Below are 27,927 nucleotides of genomic sequence, written 5' to 3' on the forward strand. Positions count from 1 at the left end.
TCAGGCAGACACTGTGTTGATAGTGACATTAAAGACGAAGGAGCAGAGCAGCGTCAAATCTGACTTTGGGCCTTTGTATCGTGCTGTTCCCTGACTGGTCACGCTATTATCATGCAACAGTTTTCCCATAAGAAAACAAAAACATCCGCCTTGACTACCAGCACTTGATTCAATACAAATAACAAATGAGGATAAAGGCATTGTTAGGCGTTGTCTCTGGGAAGGAAATCTCTCTTAGTTTTTGCTATTGCTTCACTTCCTCTGCAGTATTTTCTACAACTGAAGCAAACGACACCAGCATGCCCAATGTATGTCCTGTGACTGGTGTGAGTTACTGTTAACTACATGAATTACTTGTAATATGTCTGAAACTGTGCTAAAATGCTCATCTGAACAGAGATCCTTTATGTTTCAAAACACTGTTTTGAAATGAAACTGTATTGGTGTGAGCAGAACACTTCTGCTTCTGCTTTGTGCAACATTGGACTGATTGTATCTACATAAGGTCTCCAGTATATACAGTAAAATGTCTCCCTTTCAAAAAAGGAAACAGTTTGTCAAGAACATCTGTATTTAGTAAGAATGTATTTCTAGTTGGACACTTCTACCTTCATGTCGATGGCATTGTGGTTTCGTGTGAAGGGATAAAAGGCTCCCAGCTGCGTCCAGCGGACACACAGTTCCTCCTGCGGCTCCTCGCTGAAGCCACAGATATCTGCTCCCACCAGCGGGATGCCCAGAAGGTTAAAGGTTAACATACCTGAGGAATAGAAAGGAGTGGAAAATCTGACATGTAAAACCATTCAAACTATTCATCAACAATTTCGCACATAACTTTCTCAATTCTAAAATGATACATAAATTCAAGTGTTGCTGGTTGTCCTCATTACACATCGGTACCACAGCAACACATCTTTAAATAAGCAGTTTTACAAATACCATGAATGTGTAATGATATCCTTGTAAATGCATATCAACTCGCTGCACATCACATGTGCTGAAGCTCTAACCTGCTATAGAAGTGTAAAGGTCTTTCCACTGGCTCCTGTTGTCTCCCAGCCAGTGACCTGAGTACATCCCCTGACTGGGGAATGTGGAGCGAGAGATCACAAAAGGTCTTTTTGCCACAATTCGCTTCAGAGCGCTGGGCAAGAGGACAGACGGAGAGAAAAATCAGCAGGCAGAAGATTTAAGGAAACTGTTCATGTAGTGCTTCCAGCATTTTGTCTCTGTGGTGTGTATGTGTGAGTGTTACAGATACAGACCTTGCAGAGGCTTTAGCTTCCATGAGTCCATAGAGACTGTGCATATTGTAATGTATGGACTGCTTCTGCTGTGCACTGGCACACACAGTTTTGGCTCTCAGCAAACCTCCCAGTACGCCTGAAATGTACAGTTTTACAGTAAGACTATTACATTGTATTGTATTTGTGTGTTTATGTTACATTCATTGTGTGATTTGTGCTTGAGACAAACGTCTCCCACCTGGAGTGTAAGGAGGATTTTCAAGACTGTTTGATGGACAGCCATTGGTCGATCCATCCAGGAAGTTTGACGGCTCATTCATGTCCTATAATCAAAGGAAAAAGTGCCAGGGTGGAGATATCATACATGCTTTTAGGTCAGAGTCACTAGTTCCTTATTAGTAATAGTGTCTCCTATTCCCATACTTACAATCCACAGTCCATCAAACGGCACCTTCTCATGGAACCTCTGGAGGTTGTCGTACCACCATTCATGTGTCACTTCATCGGAGAAATCAGGATATGCTGTCAGACCAGGCCACACCTGGTGGAACAGATCAAGAATTTCATTTTGAGTACATGCTCTCCAGAGGTACTGGAGCTGTTGCTCTCCCACTTATCATCTGACAGGCTTATCGCTGCTGTTTAGAACTGATAAAGCAGAACTGCAGCGAAGGCACGTGTCTGGCACACCCAACGCAGGTGTGTCAGAGAACCTCACCTTCATGTTGCACACTGGCTGTCGGCATGATTAAGAGCTTTCCAGCATGCATTGGGTGAATGGAATTATTCCTGTTATCATCATATTATCTCTGCTGCTGCCCTGTTATTGTGATACTCATTGTGTTGTTGGGTTTAGGTGATCATGTGTGTAACTGTGACCTACACACCACTGGTTCAATCTTTAAACTCTACAAAGGGTGATCAAATTACAAGGGTGTGCCTGTAAAAAAAATTAAAAACCGTTTGTCTGACTGCTCCCCTGTTTAAAGCATTCTACTTGTACTTCTACCTGCCATGTTTGGAACATTCAAAGACCTTTTTTGACCACTTACTGGACCAAGGACTTTAAACTTGCACAGATGTCAAACCTCAAATTCTGTTTCAAACTGATCCAACCTTCATGTGGAGGACCATTACTCGTGATGAGAGTTGGATCTAAAGCTACAAAGAATAAACAGCAATGGAAGAGCCAGCTGTCTCCAAGACATAAGGCGGCACATCAGGTCAAGATCACGACCAGCAGCATGCATGTGATTTGATCAACGTTCACGAGGGTTGAGCACCGAGATTTCATTCCTCAGGGACAGACTGTCAACACCGAGTTCCACTATAATGTCCTGAAGTGTCTGAGGGAGAACATTCAGTGGAAACAACCTGAAATGTTGTTTGTGCCATTGTACGCTCATTTACAGCATATTGAACATGCATGTTTTGAACAAACATAAATGTCGCTTTCCACCTGCCCTACCTATGGGATTTGGTTCACTGCGACTTCCCAACTTCCAAAAATAAAACTGAAGGGTGACCGCTAACATACAGTGAAGGAGATCCAATGCATGTCCAAGAAGATGCTTGATGTTTTTACAGAATAGAACGTCCAGGAAGTGTTTCAGACATAGCAGGAGCGCTGTGAGTGGTTTGTCACGGCACAAGAAGATTACATCAAAGGGGATAGCAGCCACATTTAAATCAGGTGCTTTTTTTTTGTTGTTTTTTTTAAACGTGTAATCTATGAATGTTTTTATTGGACCTTGTAATTGTTTTACTCCCACCAGAAACAGTGTCTTATCAGATGTTGAGATGATCTCATTTGAAAAAAAAAAAAACAACAACTATCTAATTGTTGACTCATTTCTGACCTTCCCAATCAGCGTTTTCCCTTCAGCGTCTTTAATAAAGACTCCTCTCTTCAGCCCTTCATCGAATGGCCAGTATGAGCCCTCAGGCTGTGTGCTGCTGATACCTGGGTCCTGCAGGTTGGGAAACAATAGTTACACACCTGCCAAATCACACACAAAGCACATGACAGCAAATACAGCCTTCCACATACCAGCATCATGACGTAGCGCTGGTCATGAGCATGCAGGTCCTTGACCATGTCAGGCAGAGTGTCAAACTTTGTTGCATCATAAGTGAAGTCCATACATTTGTTCATGTAGTCGATGTCATTCCACTGGACGTCCTGCAATCAAACAGACACACACAGTCTTAATAAACAGTGGTTGGGTTGGTCATTACAAACTCATACTGTGCACGCAAACCCACATAAAAGATGGAAACATTGAGTTTTAGACTCACACTAAATATGTTAGTGTGAACTTTGGTGAACTGAAATAACGCACAGGGCATCTTGAATATTTGTAAATGATTATACATTCATAAAAAACACAGCACCTTGGGTTTGAATCTAAAACCTACACCATTTGCCTTCCTGAATGTCTAAACATATAAATCAGCTGTCAGAAGATAAATCATCTGACGCTCCATAAAAAGCTTGTGTTTTCTCTCAATATAGTTATCATAGAGATTTAATCTAGAAGAGCCTTCTTTTGGAAACTAGACTGTCAACCGCAGCTTTAACTCTCTACTTAAATATTGTTTTCTTTTTGGGGTGCCGCAATAGCTCACTTGGTTGAGCTGACGTCCCATGTACAGGGGCTAAAAGTCCCCGATGCAGTGTGGTAGCGAGTTCCAATCTGGCTCGTGACACTTTGCTGCAGGTTCTTCCCCCATTCTTCTCCCCCACTTTCCTGTCCCCCTTCTCCACTGTTCTATCAAATAAAGGCACGAAAGGCCAAAAAAATAACTCGAAAAAATATATATATATATTGTTTTCTGGTTTTAGATCTGCTTTAAACTAGTTTTACATTGGCTATAAATGTTTTCTACTGCATTTATAGTTTTTATTTATACATTCTCTTCTGTTATACATTTTATTTGCCCCTGTGAATGTAAAACATTCACGTAATTTCATTGCCAAAAGAACACAGAAAATACTGACATATGCAAAACAGAAATTACCTGAGGTATCCCATAATTCCTCAAACTCTTAACAACCTCCCAGGTAGCATTACTACTGTCGTAGCCCCAGCGACACAGATGGTATCCTAAAGCCCAGTAGATGGGCATCGCTGGGTATCCTGTGACAAGACAGATGGACAAAGAAAGAAGTGTGAGTGAAAACAAAAGAAAAATGGAAGAACTCGGGTGGACAGACGAAATGCTTTGCAGAGCATCTGACCACTTCTCTGAGTCACTGGTCATCAAACTACTGAAGCAAATTACGGAAGCAGGCCGTGCAGAGATTCTTAATGAGACCTGAAGACCCTCGTGTACCATGAAAACATGAGTGCTTTGAATTTAGTAATCTTTTATATTCAGGTATTTATAAGGATAGGGATCTTGTACTGGTTGGTGCAAAGTCACTGTAAGAATTTAATACTAGTAGTATTGAATTTAATTGAATTTCCCTTCTGGGATAAATAAAGTATTTTTCATTTCATTTCATTCAACATAGGTGCATAACACTGATTGAAATGTGGATCTACAGCCTGATTCATCTTCATCTAGTCACTCCTACTGACCTATAACTTCCATATACTGTTCAATCACTGAACCAGGATTGGGACCAAGGAAAACGTAAAAATCAAGGATTCCGCCGATTGTACGCCAGGTGAGAGCTGGGGAGGGCTGGAGGACCACATCTGAGGAAACAGGAAAACCAGCGGTGAAACATTAATCAGACTGAGCAAGCTGAGACCAGGGTCATCTGACAACACGTCCAGATCAAAGTCAAAAGCAAAGAAATGCAGAAACCACGTGGTATACAATGAATAATTAGGAATAAAGTGTACACTTCTGTAAATCTGTCAAAACAAGCAGCTGATTATTTGTGCTTATGAACAACATTTCACCTTTGAGTTAGCAATGCTCAGCACAGCTATCAGGAAATACTGACGGTACATGAACTACATCTTTAATCACTGGGAAGTCGTTGCTTAATTTCTGTCAGCTGGTGTCATATGAACAGTTGAGAAATCTTGCTGTTATGAGCACGAGCTACGTATTCTGCTGCTGATGTCCTCCAGTCCCAGCACGGATGCATGCATTTCTGCACACAGTGAAACCTGAAGTGAAAGTATCGGGGCGACTTGCAGACTGACCCATAGCATTGCTGTTCAGCAGGAAGAAGCCGTTTGCATTCCCTCCATTCTCCATTGACAGATAAAATGGGTGGACCCCATACAGGTTTGTCTTTTCCTATATTGTAGAAAGAAACACAGAAGTATTACAATTAATTTCATGTATCTATCTGCACATAGATACATTCATGCATCTATCTGCACATATCCAATCAAGCTATAATCCAAAGGAGCCACATGGTGCATGTTCTTTGAATAGGCCTTTGTCACTGAAGACATTCTGGCTTGTTGGAGCAAGAAAAGCACAGATGTAAAGCAAACAAGGCTCAGGTTCAATAAGTGTATCATAAAGTTAGTACAGTAAACGAGCACATACGATCGTGTCTCCTCTGGCTTCATTTGTCAACTTTAATGTAACTGACTCTGATATTGGCGTCGTCATGTGTATCGGACGACAAAAACCCAACAGAGAAGAACCTGCAGATAAAATGTTACAACTATGAACAGAACAATGACAAGTGTCGTTACCATGGGGGGCACATCTCTGGCCCACATGGTGAGTGTGTTCCAGTTGAAGTCATGCAGGAAGGTGGAGCGGTGCTCTCCCAGGCCGTAAATGAACTCCGTGGGTATAGCGGTGGAGAACTGGAGGAACTGATCCGCATAGACGAGAGGAGCCACAGCTGTGTTCAAACTGAAGGGAGACAGACAAGTATTAACAACACTGTGCAGGTCAATTCTACAACAGCTTGGAAACTTTCTAGTATACAATAAATGACCAGTATTGATGTAGCCATTTTTTTCAGCTCAGACTTTAGCTGTGATTCTTCTGTCACAGTAAAACAAAAATAATAACAGCGTGGAGCCAAACCTCATTGACATTCATGGGGTTAAAGCAGTTCGTGGTGTGTCCTCACCCACTCTAAAAGCCTATGCTTGAAATTATTACCACAACATTTAAGATGTTATTCTTGTTGAAGCATCTCTAATTGCTGCTCTCAAGTCTGGACAGGCATTGAGAAAGAGGAGTTGGGCCCAGAAGTGAGTAGAATATCAGCAACACCATGGTGATGAATTGATTTACTTTCTGGAATGATATTTTGTGAATTTCGATCTCATGAATGAGCCGACGTGGGTATCACTTACAGACTTCTGGGGGGAAAGCAACTCTAGTGCTCAGCCAGTTCTACAGAATGAGTACCACAATGTCAACAAATGAGATGAATGTGTAGTTAGAGGAGCTCAATGATTCACAGGTTTTGGAAAAGTATGACTTTACAACTCTAGTATTCAAAAACGTGTGATGCCATCGGTGGAAAACTGCCAGCTGCAGTGTCTTAGGATGAAGCTAATCACTTTGAAAAGATTGATTGATTCTAATTAGAGGATTTCTAAAGTGTGAGCTTGGCATCATCCAATCAAATGTTTCCCCATTCAGCTCAGACTTACAGCAGTGCTCCTGTAGATTTCCTCTTCACGACGAGGGCAAATGGCTGCTTTGAAATCTCTACGATGTAATCAGGATTTTCTGCCTTCTTGGTGGCGGTGGGGACAGGGATGGGAACCTCAAACCGCGAACTTGAAGGGTCAGTTATCTAGATTGAGAAGAGTTTGTGGTTAAGAGACCAGAGGATTTAAAGATGAATGCAATAAAAAAAATGTAATCAACTGGCCTGTGCAGTCTATAGCAGTAACTCCACAACCAGTCACTACGATCCACTTGTTGACCTTTGAAACCTCAGTGCATGAGACGACAGCCTTACGTGGTGAATTTGTTGTTTGTTCACATTTAGGCAATTCCTCTTTTATCTCTCCACTCCAGTGAATTATATGTTTGCACGTAATGATGAAGATCTGTGTCTGAATCATCATGTATTGTTTCTTTTCATAATTAAACAAACACAGTTTTAGAGATGATGCCCGTTTCTCCAGGTTTTTCTTCATTTAGGTTTCATGCAGTCTCACAATGTGACCCAGTTTTTCCATAAGACAGATCTTCTCGATCCACTGATGCAGAGTTGATAAATTAAGTTTGCCCCTTTTTCCATGTTTCCATCTCTCCAACCCACAATATTAACTTTCTACCTAAGGTGTGGGCTTTTTTTCTTTTGTTTCATGATTGCCAAAGCACATGATAGCCTTGAAAACATAGACGATATATTAAGGATGTCTGAAAAATGAAGCCAGTGCATAAGTGACTTAAATTCTTACTAAAACAGCAGGTGGCGACTCCTCTGGGTGCATAAAGAATGAGCCCTACTTCTCACTTGATTTGGTACCTCAGTAAACATTTTCCCAATGAGTTCATGGTCTCAATCACTAGTTTCAAGCCTCTTTCAATACAGTATGATGCTGGTTTGATTAATTATGGGCGCATTTAGAGGAAAATCGACAACAAACAGGGTATGCTTTAGAGCGGATCCACCGTGTGGATGACAGATCACTACAGTATTGCTGTGCAGAGTTCTTTAGCTCCTCCTTGGTTACATCAGGCTTTAAAAGACCAACTGCCCAAATGCCAGGCTTCCAAGCTGTCCACAAGCCATTTCTACATACGTTTGTCTATGCCACCTTACTAAAAATCCTTCACAGCTCTGTTGTTTCACATTGCCTAAATATCTGCTGGTTGCCACAAGCTGCACGTTAGAAAGTTGTATGCAAACATCTTTTGTTGACTTTTGTGACATGAATTAGTCTTCTTCAAGTGTTACAGCAACTGTGGCAACCTTTGACGTATTAAGTCTCAGAATTTAATTACGTTTTTTTAGTCCTAATTGACTGGTTAGGACTTGTAAAGCTGTTTCTATTTATTGAATTGTCAGCTGATGGAAACTCCAAAGTTGACAGATCATCTGACTCTTCAAAAATTGAGATAAAACCCAGCAACCACAGGATCCTCCAACCATCTAAAAAGGATCTGAAAATAAAAGGCAACTTCCAGCTTGCAGTATCCACTGTCCAAAATGTCAATAAGAAATAGCCGGTAAGAGGAACTGTGGAAGTCAAGACAAAATCCTGAGGTGCAAAAAAAACCTTTAAGACAAAACTGCAAGCCTGTGAGGCACAACAACAAAACAAAACCCCCCATATATCTACAAAGAAGGTTTTTAGGTGACACACAAGCGGAAGCACCGTTCCACTGTGCAGCACTGTCAGCCAAACAAAAACTAACCTCAACACAAAAGCCGTTGTCTTAAGTACGCAACGCAACATCTGGATAAACAAAATGTAAAGTTTAGGTATGTAGCCAGTCACTGAAGGTATGTCTAGTGGAAAAAAAAGGACCAGAAATAAACAGCAAGAACATCTTTCCAGCTGTTAAGCATGAGAGTGACAAAAAATCTGCTACGGGATTCGGTGCCAGTTATTGGGCCCTGAAACACTAATTTAGAGGCTTCTACAATCAGACTATGATCAAAAATAAACCTCAGTCCACTGACTGAAAATTGGTGGATTCCAAAACACCCCTCACTCACATTAAAAATCAATCAATCATATCATTGGCTCAAAGATGTGCATACAACTCTATGACTTATTATACATATGACTGAATACTCATGAGAAATCGACTCACCCTGACTCGCAGTCGTGTATCTGTCTCATAACGAATCTCCACCTCCAGAGTGAGGATGTCTCCAGGGTAATAGGTCTTCACCTCCTTTATGAGCTTACCCTTCTGTCCCAGTGGCGTGTCATTCAGTGACACAAGTGAGTATGAAGGGAAATCCGTACCATAGAAACACCAAGGAATACCATTTTTCCCTGATGGTCGGGTGGCAGACGGGGAAGGAGTGGATGCGGGGATAAAGCAGCAGTTCCTCGCCTCACACAGCTCCCGGGTAACAACCACTCCTCGCTCAGGGTAACAATCAAACCTCCATTCGCTGGGAATCAGACTGCAAGCCTCACGGCGGGAAGCAGCTGCAGTGTCATTTATTCCCGTTTGTACTTGAGAGTCAGGCGTCTGTCCTGGGACTGGCGGCGGCGGTCTGTGTTGCTCTTTGGAGGGGCCGTGCAGCCAGAACATGGTGCCCAGGAGCCAACCCCCACAGAGGAGCAGCAGCAGGCAGCCGATCACCAGGAGACCTGTGGTGACGGAGCATGGTGGCCGACGTGGAAGCAAGGAGGCATCCTCTGGCTCCGGCACCTTCAAACACAGCAAAGACGGAGCAAGTGATAATAAACCTGTGGTTAAAATAACGCATCACTGATGGGGATAGTCAAAACTGAACATTATCAAGTTGTTAGAGAGCTGCTGAGTTTCATTATTGAGGGCTAAATGAACATGAAGACTTTCACTTCTTGTATAAATAAAAATTTTAAAAAGACATTGTTATGCTGATCATTTCCTGTTTGGGTAAACATCAACGTTACAATAGAGAATTTATATGTTTTCCAATTCAACCAACTACTTTGTAACCATTTAACTTAATTACTCGAGATGAAAAATCACTTTCTCATGTCTCTAAGGTAGAGCAACATTAGTGAGTACCTGACTGTATGCATCTAAATTGCGAGTGTGGCTGCTTTATAGCTCAATATCCTGATGGAATAAAGTAGAATCTTAAATCACACCAGCCGGGAGGCAAAGTTAGCAGCTTCAGCAGCAATGATTACCGAGGAAAACCAACTTGTGCAGTTTGAAATTAACACAAAAGGTCACAGAGAAGTACACACAAACAGATGTGAACTTACTGCAACTTCCTCTTGAGCAGGGCGAAGCTCTGACAAAACTCCACTGGAAAACTGGACATCTTCAGGGTTCAGCCGCTTGTACGACACCATGGTGGTAATGTGAGTCTGTCAGAGTGAGACTGTGTGCCTGAGTGACCGAGACAGCAGACCAAAGTTCAGCACAGTTACACATGTATACGTATTTCCTGCTGTTGGAGGAAGACATTGAGGTTAAAGGAAAGTTTGTTGTCTGAATAAGCACTTGTGAATCATGAGACTGTCTTTTAAAGTTAGGTGCATTAAAGAAGAGCAACCTTTCTATAGGATCATAACTTAACACAAACACAACATGAAACATCTAGAGACACATGAAGCAGACAAAGGCTATCACAGATTAGCAATTATACCGTCACACAGCAATTCAGTTTGTTTTGTGACTATAAGTGCATTTAACTGCAGCAAATGTAGCCTGTATCTTAAGGTTACTTGCAGTCATTAGATTGAATTAAACATACGTTTGACTTGTGACTTTGGTCTGTGTTGTATCTGAATACAATCACACACTCTCAGATATTAGAAACGTCCACACTGCTGGGACGTTCTGTCCAAAACAACAGCAGGTTGTAGCTAACTTTAGCTAGCCCTGCGAAGAAAAAAAACAACAACTGTGAATGTCAAAGTTCGCTCATGAGACGTGTGGCTACTAAGTTAATTCTAATTTGAGGACTGGCTGGCTAAACTCTGGTAACTACAGTAATGAGAAACGACGACCCAGTCGGCCCAGACAGCTGCGTTAGTAGGTTAACGTAGCAGGTACAGCGTATATTAGCCATATGATATTAGCATTAGCTAACTTTAGCAGCAGTGTAACTTTAGCTAACGTGAGCTAACGTTCACGGAAAGGAGCGTTCATGTCAGCAGTGCTTACCTGGTTATCCTTTGGCCTCTACAGACACAGAATACACAGCGTATACAGCATACTATACAACTGTCCTTTTAAACAGATGCTAGTTTATCTAAGTCTAGCGTAACGCCGATAGCCTCAACGGTCTGCACGGTGGGGTCTGTTTATCACTGCGTCGCATTCAGGACACCTCGGAATTTATAGCACTCCAATTGAAGAAGTCCTCAAACGACCTCCACCGATGACACATTGAGTAGTGGAGTGTGAAGTGTGGAAACACTTCATTTCCTGCATTCTGGTGAAATTAATGCACCATTTCATGCATTTTATGCATCAATTATGGCGGAAACAGAATTAAGAGTATATATGTATACATTCACTTTGTTTTCCACACTAGATTCAGTGACTGCGTGAGCTCATGGATTTTGTTTTTCATAGCAAAATCATGTCCCCTGAAAATCTACACCTACACACAGAAAGTAGGTGATTTAAGTGCTTACGTCAACAATGTTTTGGAAACTTTGTCATTTATAGTCAACGTAGAGATCTTTTTATTTATTGTGTTACAATTAAAACGAGTGTCAGGAGTGTTTCCTTTAAACAGTGCTACCTTCAGGAGCAGTTTTAAGTTTTGAGAAACTAGACAGTTCAGCTGCAACAATGCAAGGGGGTATATCAGCGTTCAGGGTTAGATGACCTCATGTAAGTGTGCCTCGAATTATGTCAGTTATATATCTGATCAAAATTAGAATCAATAACCTGCAGTGTATAATGAAAGTAGAGCTACTTAATAATTCAGTTCATTAATGCTTTTTATAGTAGTTCCCTTTGATATTTTTGCGCCGACAAAAGATGTCTTACTAACTTCAACAGGTCAGAGGTCTAAGACATTAAGTATGATTTGCTCAACTACTGGTTCAAAGTGTCTTTTAGTGGCCCAGAATATTGCACTGCATCCGTTCTTGACACAAACTGGTTTTCAAACAATGTAGGCATACACAAAATACCTTGACTGCAAGGTTCTTCCCAATGTCCAAGTCTAATGTTTTACTCAGTATCTACTGGTACAAATGCACATGTGCCTTTGGCTGAAGCTATAGTATGTTTGGGTATTGCTTTTGTACAGTGCAAAAAAAAAAAAAAAGAAGTAATTTTTCCAATATATTTGTTACGTTTTTCCAGGTAAACCTACGACAGGATTCTAACTAAGCTCCTGAAATCTCAAGCAAACTCGTCTTTAGTACTTTTATTGTTCAGTATAATGTCCCATACAATTAGACAGAGGCAGCACTGGAAAAAAAATACCATCCACATGGCTTCATATTGTTCACTTTTTATGTCACAGCCTTGAAGGATGACTCCTTTACTCACAAAGTTACTTGGCCTTTCCGACTAGTCAAAACCAGGTGAACCTGATTCACAATTTGCTAGGGCTGGGCCCGAATAGCCGACTATTCGTTCGCTGTGCTGGAATCGGGATATCAAACTGGATCTCCGAATATCCCGCTGCGGAAACGGAACGGTCACCGCTAACCTAAACACAGAAACTGGTCTGTGTAGCCAAATATTCCAAATATGAATACCGAATATTCAGGATATTCGTCATTAATTGGGACCGAATGTCCGGAGATCAGAAATTGCTATTCAGACCAGCCCTACAAATAACTGCTGCACAAAACAGAAACCTTTTCACCATTGATGTGCAATGGTTTGCATTTCATGATTTTGTTTTTGATACTGGCCAAATTTCCCAAAGAATGAATTCCAGGGTCACCTGATTGTTAACCTGCCCAATGGCCACCGTAATGCCTGATATAAAAACAATTATTCTTCAGTTCAATTTCCACATACACCATTAGTTTGATGACAATTACTGCATGATAAAAGTGAAGTCACAGACCGTAGATGAGTCACTTCTACTACCATAAAACTCTAAACGTGAGTGCAATATTCCAATGCATCTAAGAAAGGTAAAGAGTGGTAAATCAGAATAAATATGACTGCTAAAATTGATCGCTTAAACAGTTTCCATGATTTTACAAAAACTGTGTTTGTGTATAATAATTGTTTGGCTGTTTTGTCTGAAACTACAAGAAACTGTTAGTTGCTGAACATTACCTGGCATGTGTCTGTTTATTCAATTTGTCTGCACTGTTCTGGTAGTTTATTATTTTAGCATTAATACTTTCAGCGTGAATCACCACATAAAAGTTTAATGGCGGTCTATTCACAGAGGTAGTCCCTTACTTTCTCCTCATTTAGTTCATCTTTTACTGCCTAAATCCTTGTAGTAATACTACTGTTACGTATATGGTTATATAAATACATCATCAGTCATTTTTGTCTGTTATACACATATTGATTGGAGAGTTATCGTCACTCTGCGAGAAGTCATCGTTCTTCACACTGACTACAGACTCCTCTTCAGTCTGAATCTGGTCGTGCTTTCGTTTGTGGAGCCTCAGACTTTGAGATCGGCTGAAGCCTCTCCCACAGATGTCACAGCAATACGGTCTCTCTCCTGTGTGAAGTCTGAAATGGTTCTTGAGGCTTGAAGCTCGTGTGAAACTCTTTTCACACTCTGAACAGTCAAACTTCTCCCCAAAGTGAATTTTTTCATGTTCCCTCAAGCGGCCAGACTGGTTGAAGCTCCTTTCGCATACAGAGCAGTGATAGGGCCTCTCTCCAGTGTGGGTGAGTCGATGTCTGTTCATGGCCCCTGAGTGGGCGAAGCTCTTGCCGCAGTCTGGGCAGGAGAATGGTTTCTCTCCTGTGTGAACTTTATAGTGGCCTTTCAGTTGACCTTTCTGGGTGAACTGTTTCCCACACAGAGAGCACTGGTACGGTTTCTCTCCCGAGTGAATTCGCATGTGGATCTGAAGAGCAGACATCTTATGACAGTCCCTTCCACACAGCCCACAGCAGTAAGAGCTCTTTGTCACATTGATGTTACACTGCTCCTGCACTGGTGATGCTGGAGGACTATCTTTTTCACTGTCCATGATGTGATTAGGCTCTTCCCCAGACACTGTGAAAATGCGGGAAGAGTGGAAAAATGCCATTTAGTATCACTGAAGACACAAACAAAGACAGACCTTTATATATTTTATAAGACACTGCTCACAGCTCGGTAAAAACAAGTGACTGTGTGATAAACCATCTAAAATAATAATGTGCTTTGTAGGAACAGGTACAGTCAAAAATGTAAGACTTAATAAACCTGCAAATTTTATGCAAAGTCTTGCTGGCATGAAAGTCAAAATAAGCTTATACCTTTTTAAAAGAGTAGGAAATTCCCCGGTTCACCATTTGAATGCTGTCTTTGCAGAAACTTCAATTAAAAATATGGTTTCTATGGTATTGTACAGGCTGCAAGGTGGCTCAGTGGTTAGCACCATTGCCTCGCAGCAAGGAGGTCGCCGGTTTGCGTCCCAGTGAGGACACCTGGGATCTTTCTGTGTGGAGTTTGCATGCTCTCCCCGTGCAGCATGGGTTCTCTCTGGGTTCTCCGGCTTCCTCCCACACAGTCCAAAAACATGTTGAGGTTAATTGGTGACTAAATTGTCTGTAGGTGTGAATGTGAGTGTGCTTGGTTGTCTGTCTCTAAGTGGAGCCCTGTGATAGACTGGTGACCTGTCCAGGGTGACCCCTGCCTTCACCCTAAGTCAGCTGGGACAGACTCCAGCCCCCCATGATCCTAGTGAGGATTAAGCAGTGTATAGATAACGGATGGATGGATGGTATTTTACACAGTGTATTAACGTTTTTGGACATGGTGCTGTATTTATAGAGGATATAATTTAAAAATGGGAAGAACACTGCACATTTTGAAACATGGAGACACGAACACAAGCTTGAACAAATGTAATATTAAGCTCCTCGCTGAGGAGAAGGAGATAAAGCCAGTTTTATATTCAGGAGGTTTGTTTTTAGTGTGGAGGGAAATGTTTAGCAAAACACCTTAAAAACAGCAGCCTGGCTCAGTGTGAACGTAGTAGTAGGTTCAGTATAACAGAAAAAAATGAAACAATTAAAGACTGAATTCAAAGAACTGCATTTTTTTATTGCTCTAAGTAGAGGAGCAGAATGGTCTTAAATCAGGAAGAAAAAAACATGTGCTAATTCAGCCAGTTCAGGAAACTTCAAAACCTTGTCCATTTATTCAATTGTAGCAGCAGCAGGTTCAGCAGGTTCTTTAACGTAATAATCGAAATAACCATCTGCTCTCATGTTTTTGTCTTACTGTTGACAGGTTCCTCTTCTTCCTCCTTTACTGTAATCCTAATTTCTGTGTTCGTTTCCTGATGCCGTTCTCCAGCTTCCTCTGGCGCGGTACAATCCTCACCAGCAGACACCAGGTCTGGAGTTTCTTCTACAGGGGGAAAAACACAACGTCATCATCATCCTAAAAATGTCAAAAGTCATCATCAAAGGTATTCATGCTCTCTGTAACGTATCAGAGGGTAATCAGAAATCTCATGTTTATGTACCACACAAAGGCTCCTCCTCTTCCTCCTCTTTCACTATTACATTCATATGTGGACTAGAAGCGGTGTCCTCTTGCTGGGCAACTGGTTCTCTCTGGTTATTCTCACATCGAGCAGCTGTGTCACAGTTTAGCTTCTCGGAGGGATGGGACTCAGCTGCACTTGCCAAACTCTCGTTGTCAACCACCTAGAAATACAGTTTCATAAGAACAAATCAAGGCAACAATGCAGAAAAACAACAACAACACAGATTCTACTTTGACTGTGCTGTGTGTTGTCATTACCTCAGAGCTGATGCTGCTGGCCAGATCTTGTTGGGATGATTCGCCAACTGCAGCTTGAACTAGACCTGAGACGACACCTGTGACTGGTTCATTCTTGCTCTGAGTACATGACCGTTTGTGGTTTCTGAGAGTGCCTGCCAGTGAGAAGTGCCTCCCACAGTCCGCGCATGTGTACGGCTTTTCTCCAGTGTGAATTCTAGTATGCCTCCGAAGCTCTCCAGGAGCTACAAAAGACTTGTCGCACTGTGTGCAGCTGTATGGTTTTTCTCCTGTGTGAGTCCGCATGTGTGTTGTCAACGTCCACTGCTGTGCAAATGTCTTCCCGCAGTCAGAGCAGTGGTAAGGTGTAATGCCAGTATGGAGACGCTCATGTCTCACAAGTGTACCTGATAAGGCGAAGCGTTTGTCACAGAACGAGCACTGGAAGGGCCTCTCTCCAGTATGAGTCCTCTGATGATCTCTCAGCTCGGCTGCAGAGTTACAGCTCTTTTCACAATCAGAACAAGGAAACTTCTTTCTCGTAAAGCCTGCAACAACCTCAGAATGCATCGCCTCCAAGTGCGTCTTCAGGTGCCAGTGACGAGAAAAGCTCTTCAGGCAGATGGAGCAGTGATACGGCCTCTCTCCTGTGTGTGTCCGCCGGTGTAGCCGGAGCTCCCCCTGACTGGCAAATCTTTTCTCGCAGAAAGTGCATGAGAAGGGCTTTTCTCCAGTATGCACCCTTTCATGGATCATGAGAAGCCCCTTTTCTGGAAATCTCTTTTCACACATGGAGCAGGGGAAAGGCCTCTCTCCTGAGTGAGTACGTAGGTGGCGCTGAAGTTTAGAGGCGTAAGGAAAGTCTTTCCCACATACTGAGCAGCTGTGCAGAGACGGTGGTTTTTCATTCTCACTTTGATCAAATGTTTTTGAGGGAACATCTGCGGGTAGAATGCCGGGGATAGCGCTCACTCCTGTGTGAACACAGAGACAAAAACAGCAACTTAATTTGTAAAACCAAAAAGTGGAGGAAATATATTTTCTTTTTTTAAAAAAACCTATCTACTAACAGCCAGTGTGTTTACATTCACTTTAGTGATCAGGTTACAGTCTGCTCTGGGGATGACCGAGCAATGGATTTTCAAATTAAAATCGCAATTTGGAACAATGCAATTAGCAAATTGCAAGGCTGCAGCAACATTACATTACGCAACCTGTCTGACTCGGTTTAAAGTACCGGGTCACTGGTTTGACAAATTCATGCAACCTCATTGTGTGATGGTTGTGCTTTTGATATCTTATGTGTTAATGCTCCATCACAAGTTTAATCTATCACACAGTTAGTACTGAACTCAGTTTGTCCTTAAATAAGTTATATTGCAAATGAAATCACAATGTCTGTCAGAAAAACTGCATATAGATATTTTCCCCAAATTGTTCTGCCACTAGTCTGCACTCTCTAGTGAGCTGACTTCTTAACTGTCATGTGAACAAAGATGCCTAATTTCTGATGGTAAATTTCTCTGCCCTGTAACCATGTTGCTGCAGCCAAGTCCAAACAGAAGTTTCGATGTAATATGGGCAAGTGCCTGGAGAAGCCAAGCAAGCTGTCAGCAGTGAAAACAAAGTTAGGACAACCGACGTGGTGAGAAAGCAGAAAGTGTTTCATCTTGTATTTTCTTTGAACAATTTCTCATCCAAAGTAGCCCCTAATGTTTGATGCAAGTGAATCATCACAAAAGATAATAAAATCTGGTCAACAGGATCGATCTGTGTTCATGGCAGAGTGCAGATGCAAGGAAACAACATTAGGTCTTTCAACTATGGGCACACTAAAGTGACGTCATCTCTCTTCTTTAGTGGGTCATTGCGTTTACATGCACTTTGTGCCCAGTGATGTTGATGCCGTCCCCCAGAAATCTGGACAGAATACTTGTTCTAACACTAAACATTTTCATTTATTAAGAGGATCATTTATAGTCACAACTATAACAGGTACCCATCCATCCAGGGGACACCTGGACAGGTCACCAGTCTATCACAGGGCTACAGTTAGAGACAGACAACCAAGCACACTCACATTCACACCTACGGACAATTTAGAATCACCAATTAACCTCAGCATGTTTTTGGACTGTACTAGGAAGCTGGAGAACCTGGAGAGAACCCACGCTGCACAAGGAGAACATACAAACTCCACACAGAAAGATCCCAGGTGTCCTCACCCTGACGTGAGCTGGCGACCTTCTTGCTGTGAGGCAACGGTGCTAACCACCGAGCCACCTTGCAGCATTATGGCAGGTAATTCAAATAAATCTTAGTTATGAATACTTTGAATCTGTGGACAAATTGGCACCTTTACTACATTCACTGATTTGTTATAACCTGAAATCAAGGTGATACAAAGTGGGGACACTTTGTAAAACTAATTAGATCTGTTCACTGTCACACAAAGTTCATTCAGCAACGACACCTCCATGAATTCACACTTCAGTCTAATCAAGACGTGGCCAGCTTGGCAGGGAATCCGTGCCTTCAGGCTACCTTCAGTTACTATTTAAAGAAGTCTTTCCTGTCAGACTTAACTGTCTCACTGCAAGCAGCGCTCCCAGTAATAGCAGATACTCATTCATCCATGACTAACATTAGAAATCTGAACCATCTGAAGGGAAACTGGCATGCCGCCTCCGTTTGTGAATCCAGTGACGCAGATTAGATTTAAATATTGTCAGCTGACTGATTTTTCACCATCTAATGTTAACAAGATGGGTATGTGCGCTTGCCAACTGTTATTTCAAGATGATGCAGGTTTAGGTCTTTACAGCTCGGTTCTGTGTTAATCACTAAAAATATTAAAAGGCAACCACATTGAGATGTTGGAATGGAAAATAAAAACACACGTATGATGTAATGCAATCACAGTAATCCCCAACATTTAATAGCACACCACAAAACATTTTTGTTCTGAGCTTGAACTTTGTCCAGGTGCATCATACAGCACTATACAGGAAGGTAGATGTCATTTGCATGAACAGAGCACCGCCACAACCGGCAAATAATTACACCGTCAATAGCAGAAAACAAGCAAGTATTCATTGCACGACTGTCATATCACAAGGCTTTACGTCTGGCCACGTTTTAGATTTTATTTACTCACTGAGATCTGAGAAATCCACTTCTTCACCATCAGAGTTGATCAGGCCTCCTATTTCTTGCTGATCTTCTTCGGGGAGGATCACAGCTGGCCCAAAGTCCTCTGGGTTTTCAGAGCCCATCTCTCAAATACCCAATCTTGTGGAGGTGAATAATTGAGTGTCAGTAAACAGACATTCAAATAATTCATTGCAAATTACTTGAACATGCACGATATAGCCAAGCGTGGACCAAAGCACCGAAGTAACCATCGCTGTTGCCACTTAGAGATACATTCAAATAAGTCCTACAGTCTTGCATTTATAAGATCCACTAAAAATAATAACTACATGTTTGGATGATGCTACATGAGGCAACCTAATGCACTTGACTGTTCATCAAGAGTCACAGGCTTTTATACAGTTGTTAATACATGTTGGAGCTGCCAACGTGCTCTCAAACACACCAGTCCAGCATGTAGAGTGATTTGAATCAAATCAAACGAATGTCTGGATTTCTCCACTGATTTGTTTTCAGATTTACATCTACAGATGATGAGGAAAACTTTAAATAAGTATATTACAAAATAGCAAATCACAACAAAGAAGTAAATTTATGACAAGCCTGATGTCATGTGTTGAAGTCCAAGTATAATGTTCACATGCATTCATGTTAAATAATGATGGATCAGTCAACCATAGCCCCGATACAGCTGCAAGAACAGGGCTGTGTGTTCATTTGAACTCGATTCCAGATGTTACAAGCACATAAGCAAGACATATATTTACTCATATTTCATCTCAGATTCATTCTGAGTTCTTGTAATTAGCTTTAAAAGTTGATCAGAATCATTTCATGCACTGATGTGACAGACTGACAACAGATCACTGCTGTTTGCATTCTTAACGAGCCACTCAGCCATCATCGTATTGTAACCCAGGTGTGCTGTCTCTTATGATGTTTCAAAGCGGTAATTATGAAAATAACCCCCAGGGATTGACTCAGCGGCCGTGGCTGTGTGTTTTTACCCCACCGGGGCTCAGTCACATCACGGCGCCTCCACCCTGGAAGACATCCACGGTGCTGCTCAAGGACACTTCAGCAGGGCGGATGCTTTGTTATGAGGGGAGGAGGTGAACCTGGCTGGGCCTTTAAAGCTCAAGTGCTCCTTAAAACTGAGTCGTAATGAACTTAAGGAACTGTGTAACAGCGCATCCCGTGTCACGGTCATTTCCTGAGCTTTCAAGCCGTCTGAAGGTGAAGCACTCGGGGGTGAAACCTCTCGTCCGAGTAGCCCGGTTAGCTCGGTAGCATTAGCCTGGAGGGACTCGTTCCGCTCCATCCATTCAAGTCTCACATTTAATTGTGATTTAAGTTCGGCGGCAACCTAACTGACTAACCTGTTGGCGTGTGCGGGTATCGTGGTAAAAAGCCCCAGCACTTGTGGAGCAAACTCACCCTGCAGCACAGACAGTATTTGACCTCTGAGTGAGATGTCTGAGCGGCGAGGCGGCGGCGGTGACCAGCGCTTTGGTCAACGACCACCTCTACCTTTAAGACTGTTATTAGCCAGCTAGCCCCTGACATGGCGTTCACTAGCTATGCTGATATTAGCAATTAGCTAACGACTACTCCCCCTAAGCGAGAGCCGATATTCAGCAACAACAAACCACAGTCAGTGCGGACAGATTCACAACCAAGACCGGCGTTAAAACGATCATTCTGCTGCGAAACTCACCTCAGCTCAGAGGAACACTCGCTAACTGAGCTAGCTAACGCTTAACAACAGACAATAGAGATTTTGACCAACCTCGGCATAGATTGTCCCTCAGGTAAAAAAAAAAAAAAAAGTAGTCGCCCGACAGAAGTTTATTGAAACGACTTGGCGGCGTTTCTACTACGTGTCCCCCGGGTTCATGCTCAGTGTGTTCAGTAAATGTGTGAGAGGAATGTGGGCTAACTAATGAGTGAAGTTAAATGCGCGTTTGGGTCTGATGACACCTTTTAGCTTTAGCTGCTAGCTAACAGCGGTGTCCAACCTCCGGCTGCCTTTTAAATCACAATAAAAGCTCCAATAATACAACTTATGGCAGATCTGTTCTGGTCAACACACACACACACACTATCTCATAAAATCATGCTCATTTATATTTATATATTTAAACTACTTAGCAAATATTTATTCATAAATATACAAAAATATAGAAATAACATATAATATTAATTGCAGCTATTTTATAGGGCAGATTACAATCTAGCACAATTATTTTAAAATCTATTTTCAAAAATGACTATGAGTATAATATGTAAACCAGAAGCATGCTGAAGTAAACACATTGAGAGAGAAACTACAACTTTGTTCATCTAAAAGAAATCCTGAAAAGGAGCCTCTGCCTTCACAACTCATTTTGATCAAAACAAACTTAATGTTAACTTGATTTTCACATTTTGTCAACTTTTAACTGAAATGTCAATGTTGGAAGACACATACATAAATTATTTATATTTTTATTTTCTATTTAAAGCGGTATCTTCCATCAAAAGTCTTACACATATTACCAAATGCATGGTTTTGTTTTTTTGTTCAAACTAATGAATAATCCATATGACTGGGTCAGTTTAAGATATTAAAAAAAGGCCTATATAGTGCCTATTTAAAGTATTGACTACTTGCTGATTTTGCTTTTTATATATGTAATTAATTTGAATTACTTTGAAGAAACTGTTTTCACTTTGACAATAAAGAGAGTGTTTTTGTAAATGACCATGATTCCATGTTGAAAAGCAATAAAAGGGAAAATCTTCCATTGCTGGATATTTTTAAAGGCACTGTGTATGCTTATAAAGAAACACGGAGGCCTATTTTGTACTGACCATCAGCTTACTTTGATTTCCTCTGACCAGTAAAATGTTTCAAATGCTATTTAAGGATTACCAAGGCCACTATCATCCAGGGAAAAGGGGGTACTGATATTTAAACACCGGTGTAATTAATTTCTTCATTATCTGGTGCATTGCATTGTAGTAATACTTGAACAGTCATAATTCATGTTTTTATGTTCACTTTTGCTTTTCCTGCTGTACCAAGTCACAATATCTTCTATTAAAAAAAAATCCTTGATCATAAGAAGGCTGTTATCATGCACAGAAAGTACCATGAGCTTATAGTGTTGAACATGTTATTTTAGTGGCTTTGTGACTACTGCAGTAAAATATGTATTTTTAAAAAGTGATGTCAAATTAATGTTGTTCGTGGCTTCCAACGAGTTGCATGAGAAAAAAGTGTGATTATAATTTCTACTTAAATTATGCATGGACTTTCCAATAGTGGTTAACACTGACACTCTGTCATCCAATACATAAGGTGTCTTGTATTTACATGTTAATTTACAAAAATATAAGTTCTAACAGGGCTGCAAGGTGGTTCGGTGGTTAGAACCGTTGCCTCGCAGCAAGAAGGTCGCCTGTTCGCATCCCGGTGAGGATCTTTCTGTGTAGAGTTTACATGTTCTCCCCGTGCAGCGTGGGTTCTCTCCAGGTTCTCCGGCTTCCTCCCACACACTCCAAAAACATGTTGAGGTTAACTGGTGATTCTAAATTGTCCGTAGGTGTGCCTTCAGCCTAAGTCAGCTGGGATAGGCTCCAGCCCCCTGCAACCCTAGAAAGGATTAAACGGTGTATAGATAATGGATGGATAGATAAGTTCTAATAAAAACAAGCATGACAATACCGTCGATGCTGCAATTATGTATCCAGGAACAAGGTTTTGTTTTTGTTTTGTTCATGATACCAATTAATAGTGTAATCAATAATTATTCTGAAAAAAGGTTGAGTTTAGGTGGATATAAATCAGATCCACAAACACAAATATCAAACACAAAACACAAACAATTATTAGGATTTATTTGCTTAAATACTCTGGTCCAGTATACGTAACAGTAGAGCTGACTGTACACAACATACAACATGTGATTATATCATATTGCTTGTCCAATCACTTCAGTAATCCGAAAGATATTTCACATAGAAATTGATGGGTACACCACAACAGACTTATTTTACATCTTTTCTGAAGGCGGTGAAATTTCTCCTTGACATCACTGATTGTTTACCACTAACAGCTGCTGTTTCGGTCTCCCCAAAGGTTTTGTTGACAGCTTGGGCTTTTTGTCATGAGTCTTCAGATGCTTTTGATAATTTTGAGAGTAAAAAAAACACTTCCCACATTTCTCACAAGAATATGGTTTCTCTCCAGTGTGAACTCGCAGATGAACTTTAAGCGCATAAGCTCTGGAGTAACTTTTACCACAGATTGAGCACAGGTGAGGACGCTCTCCTGTGTGGGTCTTGAGGTGTTCCTTCAGGTTGACAGATTGTAAAAATGCCCTCCCACATTGATCACAGTGGAAATTCTTCTCTCCACTGTGGGTTAGTTCGTGTTTTTTAAGCAAAACCGCTGTGACGCAAGTCTTTCCACACTCTGAGCAGATGTAGGGCGATTCTCCCGAGTGGACGTGTTGATGGATTTTAAGATACGATTCGTTTTTGAATGTCTTGTCACAGTCGGGACATGCAAAAGGCTTCTTGTGACTCCCACGGTGTTCCTCTAGCAGATGCTTCTCAGGGAAGTCCATCCCACACTCCCCACACAAATGAACTGTTGCAGGAGATTCTTTCACCGGACTCTTCTCTTTTACTAATGTCCAGTTTGTCAGCTCGCCTGTGGGGAAAAACAAAGACATTTATCAATAGACAGTTCTCTATTGACAAGGCTCTGTTACAAGAGCAAAAAAAACCCAAACAAAACAAATCAAATTGCTACACTCATGGATTTGCGATAGAAAAGTAAAACACAGGTAATCCTTCAAAAAAGCTGTCATCGGTTATTAGCTGCCGGAGTTTAAGCTGAGCTCTTTTTTTGCAATCTTTTAGCACTTCCTCAACAACAAACTCTGCAAGTAGTTCACACGTTGCCAAAGAAACAAACCTTTTTACATGAAACTTTCTGTGACTGGGCCCACAGGAATTCCAAGATCAGATCCCCGTAACTTATCTTTCACTTTTTAAGAGAAGTCAAGAAGTAACAAAGATCTCACTGAAAGAGGTAAAAGTTCATACAGACAACAGGAACTCTTACCTCTGTGAGTTTTCATGTGCGTTTTGAGGTTTCCGCTCTGAGTGAATCCTCTTCCACATATAAAACATTTGAAAGGTCTTTTTCCTGAGTGAATCACAAGGTGGCGTTTCAGGGCTTGGTTGCAAGGGAACACTTTTCCACATGTGGAACAGTTGTAGATCTTCTTTGGTCTTCGAAAACACTGGGATTGTTCTGACTCCTCAGACGCCTTTTCCTGAGGCTTACGATGGGAGCTGCTGGGTACACTGGTAGGTTCTGGACTTCTTAGAGTTTCTCCTTGACAAAAAAAATTTGCAAGTTAGTGTTAATTTGCCAAAGAATTTAGTGAGAGGACTTGTTTTACTTTAACAAGAAAATGAATCCATCCATCCATGATCTATACACCGCTTAAAGAAAGAAAATAAATAAATATATTCCTAGTTAAAATATTATTGCATTAAGATACAATATTCTTCTCACGGGAATTTGACCATCCAGTTCCTATATGTTTTCATTATGTGGACCTAAAAAAAAAGCATATACTGTGTCCCTCAGGGAACCCTGCCTGCAATGCTCTATTTAAACTTTTGCCACCGTGACCTGACTCTGGATAAATGGAGGAAAAATGGGTGGGTGGTTCAGTAAATGTAGCCTCGGGACTCCTGATAAAAATGAGCTGATCTGTTGCCACAGCTGTATTGACAATTGCCCCTTGTAAATAAGGAATACAATATCCATAAAATGACACTTACCATTTGAGTCTAACTCATCTGTAGGTGCTGTGCTGTGATCCTGTTCCTGGGTTTCAGGTCTGTGCTCTTCACGGTAGCTGATCTCGGCACGCCTCTTTCTCGGCTGTTTGAGACAGTCATGGTAAGTGATGGTCACAAGTTGACCTGTGATGTTGCCCTCATCTTGGAATTTAATTTTTTCTGCCACAGGTGGTTGCTCTATCCCCTCTGTGTCTACAACATCGTGCACAGTTTCCTCCTTGCTGATGGACTGAAGAGCATCCAGACATATTTTGGGTTTAATGGCACCAGCAATGGCATCAGTTCCAGTTCTGTAGGAGGAAAATTTAAAAAAGTAATAAGAAAATAAACCTACTTAAATCATAAACAAAGCTTTTGGTGGAGAACTTACCGAACACATAAAGGGGGGACGTAGTCTTCATCATCACTGTCATCATTGTAACCATCCTCCTCCGTTGTTTCTGCTTCCTCTGAAGTTGAAACATCTTCTAAGTCCTCAACTGGAGCCCATGTCTTGTCCTCCGTCCAGTCGATACTATGCAGAAGACCAAACATATTAGACAATGACGCTCAACACATCAAAGTTCACGTTATATTTGTATGCAGACAACTCACACAGAGCTTTGGATGTGGTTAAAGTCATCTTCACCAATGTCATCACGCATGTCTGGCGATGATGGACTAAAAGCAGAATAAAGTGTATAAAAATGTCCATTTCTGAGACAAACATACCCCAGTATTGTCTGGCATTCACATCCATCTGAACTGAGCATAACTTTCAATGAATAGGTCAATATAAAACAACGTACCTTGTATCTAAAACTTCAACAGCAACTTCGTTCACATCACTCAAACCTGCACCCTCGTCATCTCTGCAGGAAAGCAGTTCATGGAGGTCAAACTAAAATCCAGAAAAACTGGATTAGTCAGTTTAGCAATATACCCAAAAATGTTCTTACCTGCTGTGTTTGGTTGGTGTCAACGTTGTAGCCGAAGAATCAGTCTGATATCTGCAAGACAGAAACATGCAGTACTGGTCAGTCAGTTCCTTAAATAGATTAAACATATGTTACATCTTCCTAACACACGTCAGCTGGGGATCATCATCAGCTCCTAGAATGCAGGTTAACAGAGACTGCATTTGAAGGAGCCTCAACCGACTGGCCTGGGAACGCCTAGGGGTCCCCCTGGAAGAGCTAGGGGAGGTGTGTGCGGATCTGGAAGTCTGGGCGGCTTTGCTAAGGCTGCTGCCTCCGCGACCCGACTCCGGATAAGCAGAAGAAGATGGATGGAGGGATGGTCAACCGACATACCTTTTAAACAATGCGCAGTAATTGTCATTGGATGTAGTTTTTCTACTTCACACTGTGGAAGTGGTTGAAATAGAGCTGCTACGAGTAGTTAACATGAGCAGGACATCTTTTCTTTTTTTTTTTTTTTCTAAACTAATTTTTAAATTGTCATTTATTATGAGAATTTTTTGTTTTGCTTTGTTTCAGTACCACTGTGTAATTGTTGCATTGTGATGTCAGTAGTTTTTGGCTTCAGTCATTGGCCAGCCGCAGTCAGTTCATTGTAATTTCCAAAGTCTCAAGGTTTCAGAAGAATAAGAGTCGTTCAAATTGTCAGAAAACTGACAACAGCTACAGGGCATAGATACAGAACATTAAGATGCAGACGAGCACGACTCGGCAAAAGCCTGATGCCGTCCATTACTGCAACACTTAGCAAAAGGCCATGGTGATCTGGACAGAGCGAAAACCACACGTGTATATGTGAACAGTGTTTTGTAGAATCTGTGTCCTGTTAATGTAAATCAAGTGGAATGGTGCTGTGGAAAAGAACTTCCCCACAGGTACAATAAAGTCTTAATCTGAAATCTGAATCTGAAAGGTAGTTTGTATTGTGCTGCTGTGGTGTGCCACAGAAACTCTGCACATTGTACAATGTTGGACTTCTTCGCAACCCAGGTTAATTGGCCAGTTACTGTGACATGAGCAGACTAACCACTGTTCACGTGGAAGTTCACTGAAATGTAAACAGAAACTGCTTGGACTGAATACAAAGTGTGTGTGTGTGTGTGTGTGTGTGTGTGTGTGTGTCCAAAAGGTGTGTATCTAAAGCAGCTGATAGAAAAGAGGAGTTTCCACTGTCTCCCAGTTCTCACCGGCCATGTTATCTTCAAGGACGTGCATTGTGCTCAGCAGAAAAAAGCAAAACAGGATCATAGGTTCAGTGGAAAAACACAGATTCAGAATACATAACAGCTCGAGACATAATTAATTAAAACAGACACCAAACGCAGACTAAAAGGCAGCTCATCAGGAAAACATGTCAACTGACAGGAACTTCCAAGCTGCTGCTCTGCACACCTCAAATCTTTATCGATGCTGCAAACTCACCGTAAACAGGAGCCTGGATTTCTTTTGGAGTTGCATCACCAGCTTAAATAATAAGCCCTCTTTTTAATGTACTTCTGCCATGTTGGAGTTTCCAGCTTTGCACTTTAATATGTAAACTTCTGTTTATATTTCGTACACAATGACATACAGGTTATTCAAATGAAATCAGGTAAAACTGTCGATGGATTAGCCAATAACAGCAGTCCTAGATCAAGGCCACAGCTGTGAAAACTACAACAACACTGATGTGAAATGTCAACACTGGTGACCACTGAGACCACCAGATTGTCTTTGGCATGACAACAACCACACACTGCTGCAGGGTTTGGGTGTTTAGCAACAGAAACTATGATGAACATAGAGCCCCACTAATGAATAAAACACTGACTAGTTTAAAACACTGTCTTGCCTTAGCTGTCGACTCGGAAGCTGACTTCAGTGTGTGTCTATTTCCAGCGTTTCTCAGTTAAACTAGGATGACCGGTAGCTTTAGCATTGCTAACGTTAGCCCACCTGCTACATCACAACAACACAGCATGGCGGCTACGGAGCAACACGACAACCATGGACGTTTGAGCTTTCGCAAATCAAGTACCTAGGATATCAAGCAGAAGTCATCACCTGTCCAGCAGGAATGAGGCGAAGTCAGCATCGGTTTTGAATCCTTTCACGCCCCGTAGCTTCCTCCACCTCGGAAAAGCCCCTCCGATGTTGATTCTGGTTCTGTTTCTGGCTCGGTCGAACTCTTTCTTTTTGGCTCTCTTCTCACAGATGCTCTTGTGTTTACCTCTCTTTGCCGTGTAGGCTG

General features: G+C 41.6%; 3 protein-coding genes across 3 annotated transcripts in view; all 3 read right to left on the minus strand.

The window, feature by feature from the left end:
• The window catches only part of gaa2 (alpha glucosidase 2), a 20,052-nt gene extending 8,921 nt beyond the window's left edge, over nt 1–11,131 (minus strand). The window contains exons 1-15 of the mRNA XM_008298381.1: nt 10,992–11,131; nt 10,085–10,211; nt 8,964–9,536; nt 6,839–6,984; nt 5,918–6,083; nt 5,411–5,507; nt 4,832–4,951; nt 4,269–4,387; nt 3,298–3,429; nt 3,107–3,217; nt 1,675–1,788; nt 1,486–1,570; nt 1,266–1,383; nt 1,011–1,144; nt 609–760 (exon numbers count right to left, since the gene is read on the minus strand). Of these exons, the coding sequence (XP_008296603.1) occupies nt 609–760; nt 1,011–1,144; nt 1,266–1,383; nt 1,486–1,570; nt 1,675–1,788; nt 3,107–3,217; nt 3,298–3,429; nt 4,269–4,387; nt 4,832–4,951; nt 5,411–5,507; nt 5,918–6,083; nt 6,839–6,984; nt 8,964–9,536; nt 10,085–10,174 (2,157 nt within the window). The 5' untranslated portion in view covers nt 10,175–10,211; nt 10,992–11,131. The remainder of the gene's footprint in view (nt 1–608; nt 761–1,010; nt 1,145–1,265; nt 1,384–1,485; nt 1,571–1,674; nt 1,789–3,106; nt 3,218–3,297; nt 3,430–4,268; nt 4,388–4,831; nt 4,952–5,410; nt 5,508–5,917; nt 6,084–6,838; nt 6,985–8,963; nt 9,537–10,084; nt 10,212–10,991) is intronic.
• A 1,067-nt stretch (nt 11,132–12,198) lies between these two features.
• Nucleotides 12,199–20,855, minus strand: LOC103369617 (oocyte zinc finger protein XlCOF28-like). The gene is made up of 6 exons (XM_008298370.1): nt 20,660–20,855; nt 18,875–19,008; nt 15,739–16,691; nt 15,458–15,641; nt 15,211–15,339; nt 12,199–13,995 (listed from the first exon to the last, which is right to left on the minus strand). The coding sequence occupies exons 2-6, from the start codon at nt 18,990–18,992 to the stop codon at nt 13,298–13,300; spliced, it is 2,082 nt and encodes a 693-aa protein (XP_008296592.1). The 5' UTR covers nt 18,993–19,008; nt 20,660–20,855; the 3' UTR covers nt 12,199–13,297.
• Nucleotides 20,856–22,735: 1,880 nt separating this feature from the next.
• LOC103369627 (zinc finger protein 260-like) overlaps nt 22,736–27,927 on the minus strand; it is a 6,054-nt gene continuing 862 nt past the window's right edge. Inside the window, exons 2-9 of the mRNA XM_008298382.1 lie at nt 27,741–27,924; nt 25,677–25,727; nt 25,527–25,589; nt 25,333–25,398; nt 25,109–25,252; nt 24,718–25,028; nt 23,987–24,262; nt 22,736–23,569 (exon numbers count right to left, since the gene is read on the minus strand). Of these exons, the coding sequence (XP_008296604.1) occupies nt 22,947–23,569; nt 23,987–24,262; nt 24,718–25,028; nt 25,109–25,252; nt 25,333–25,398; nt 25,527–25,589; nt 25,677–25,727; nt 27,741–27,924 (1,718 nt within the window). The 3' untranslated portion in view covers nt 22,736–22,946. The remainder of the gene's footprint in view (nt 23,570–23,986; nt 24,263–24,717; nt 25,029–25,108; nt 25,253–25,332; nt 25,399–25,526; nt 25,590–25,676; nt 25,728–27,740; nt 27,925–27,927) is intronic.

The sequence above is a fragment of the Stegastes partitus genome, unplaced genomic scaffold (assembly GCF_000690725.1).
Source record: "Stegastes partitus isolate 25-593 unplaced genomic scaffold, Stegastes_partitus-1.0.2 Scaffold1310, whole genome shotgun sequence".
Taxonomy (NCBI): Eukaryota; Metazoa; Chordata; class Actinopteri; family Pomacentridae; genus Stegastes; species Stegastes partitus.

Excerpts from the sequence above, each read along its gene's own strand:
- LOC103369617 (XM_008298370.1), bottom strand. The coding sequence starts at position 18,992 with ATGGGCTCTGAAAACCCAGAGGACTTTGGGCCAGCTGTGATCCTCCCC. Across the intron at positions 15,642-15,738 it reads CCAGCAGCATCAGCTCTGAG|GTGGTTGACAACGAGAGTTT; the intron begins GTAATGACAACA and ends CTGTATTTCTAG. Across the intron at positions 15,340-15,457 it reads AGAGGAGGAGCCTTTGTGTG|AAGAAACTCCAGACCTGGTG; the intron begins GTACATAAACAT and ends TTCCCCCTGTAG.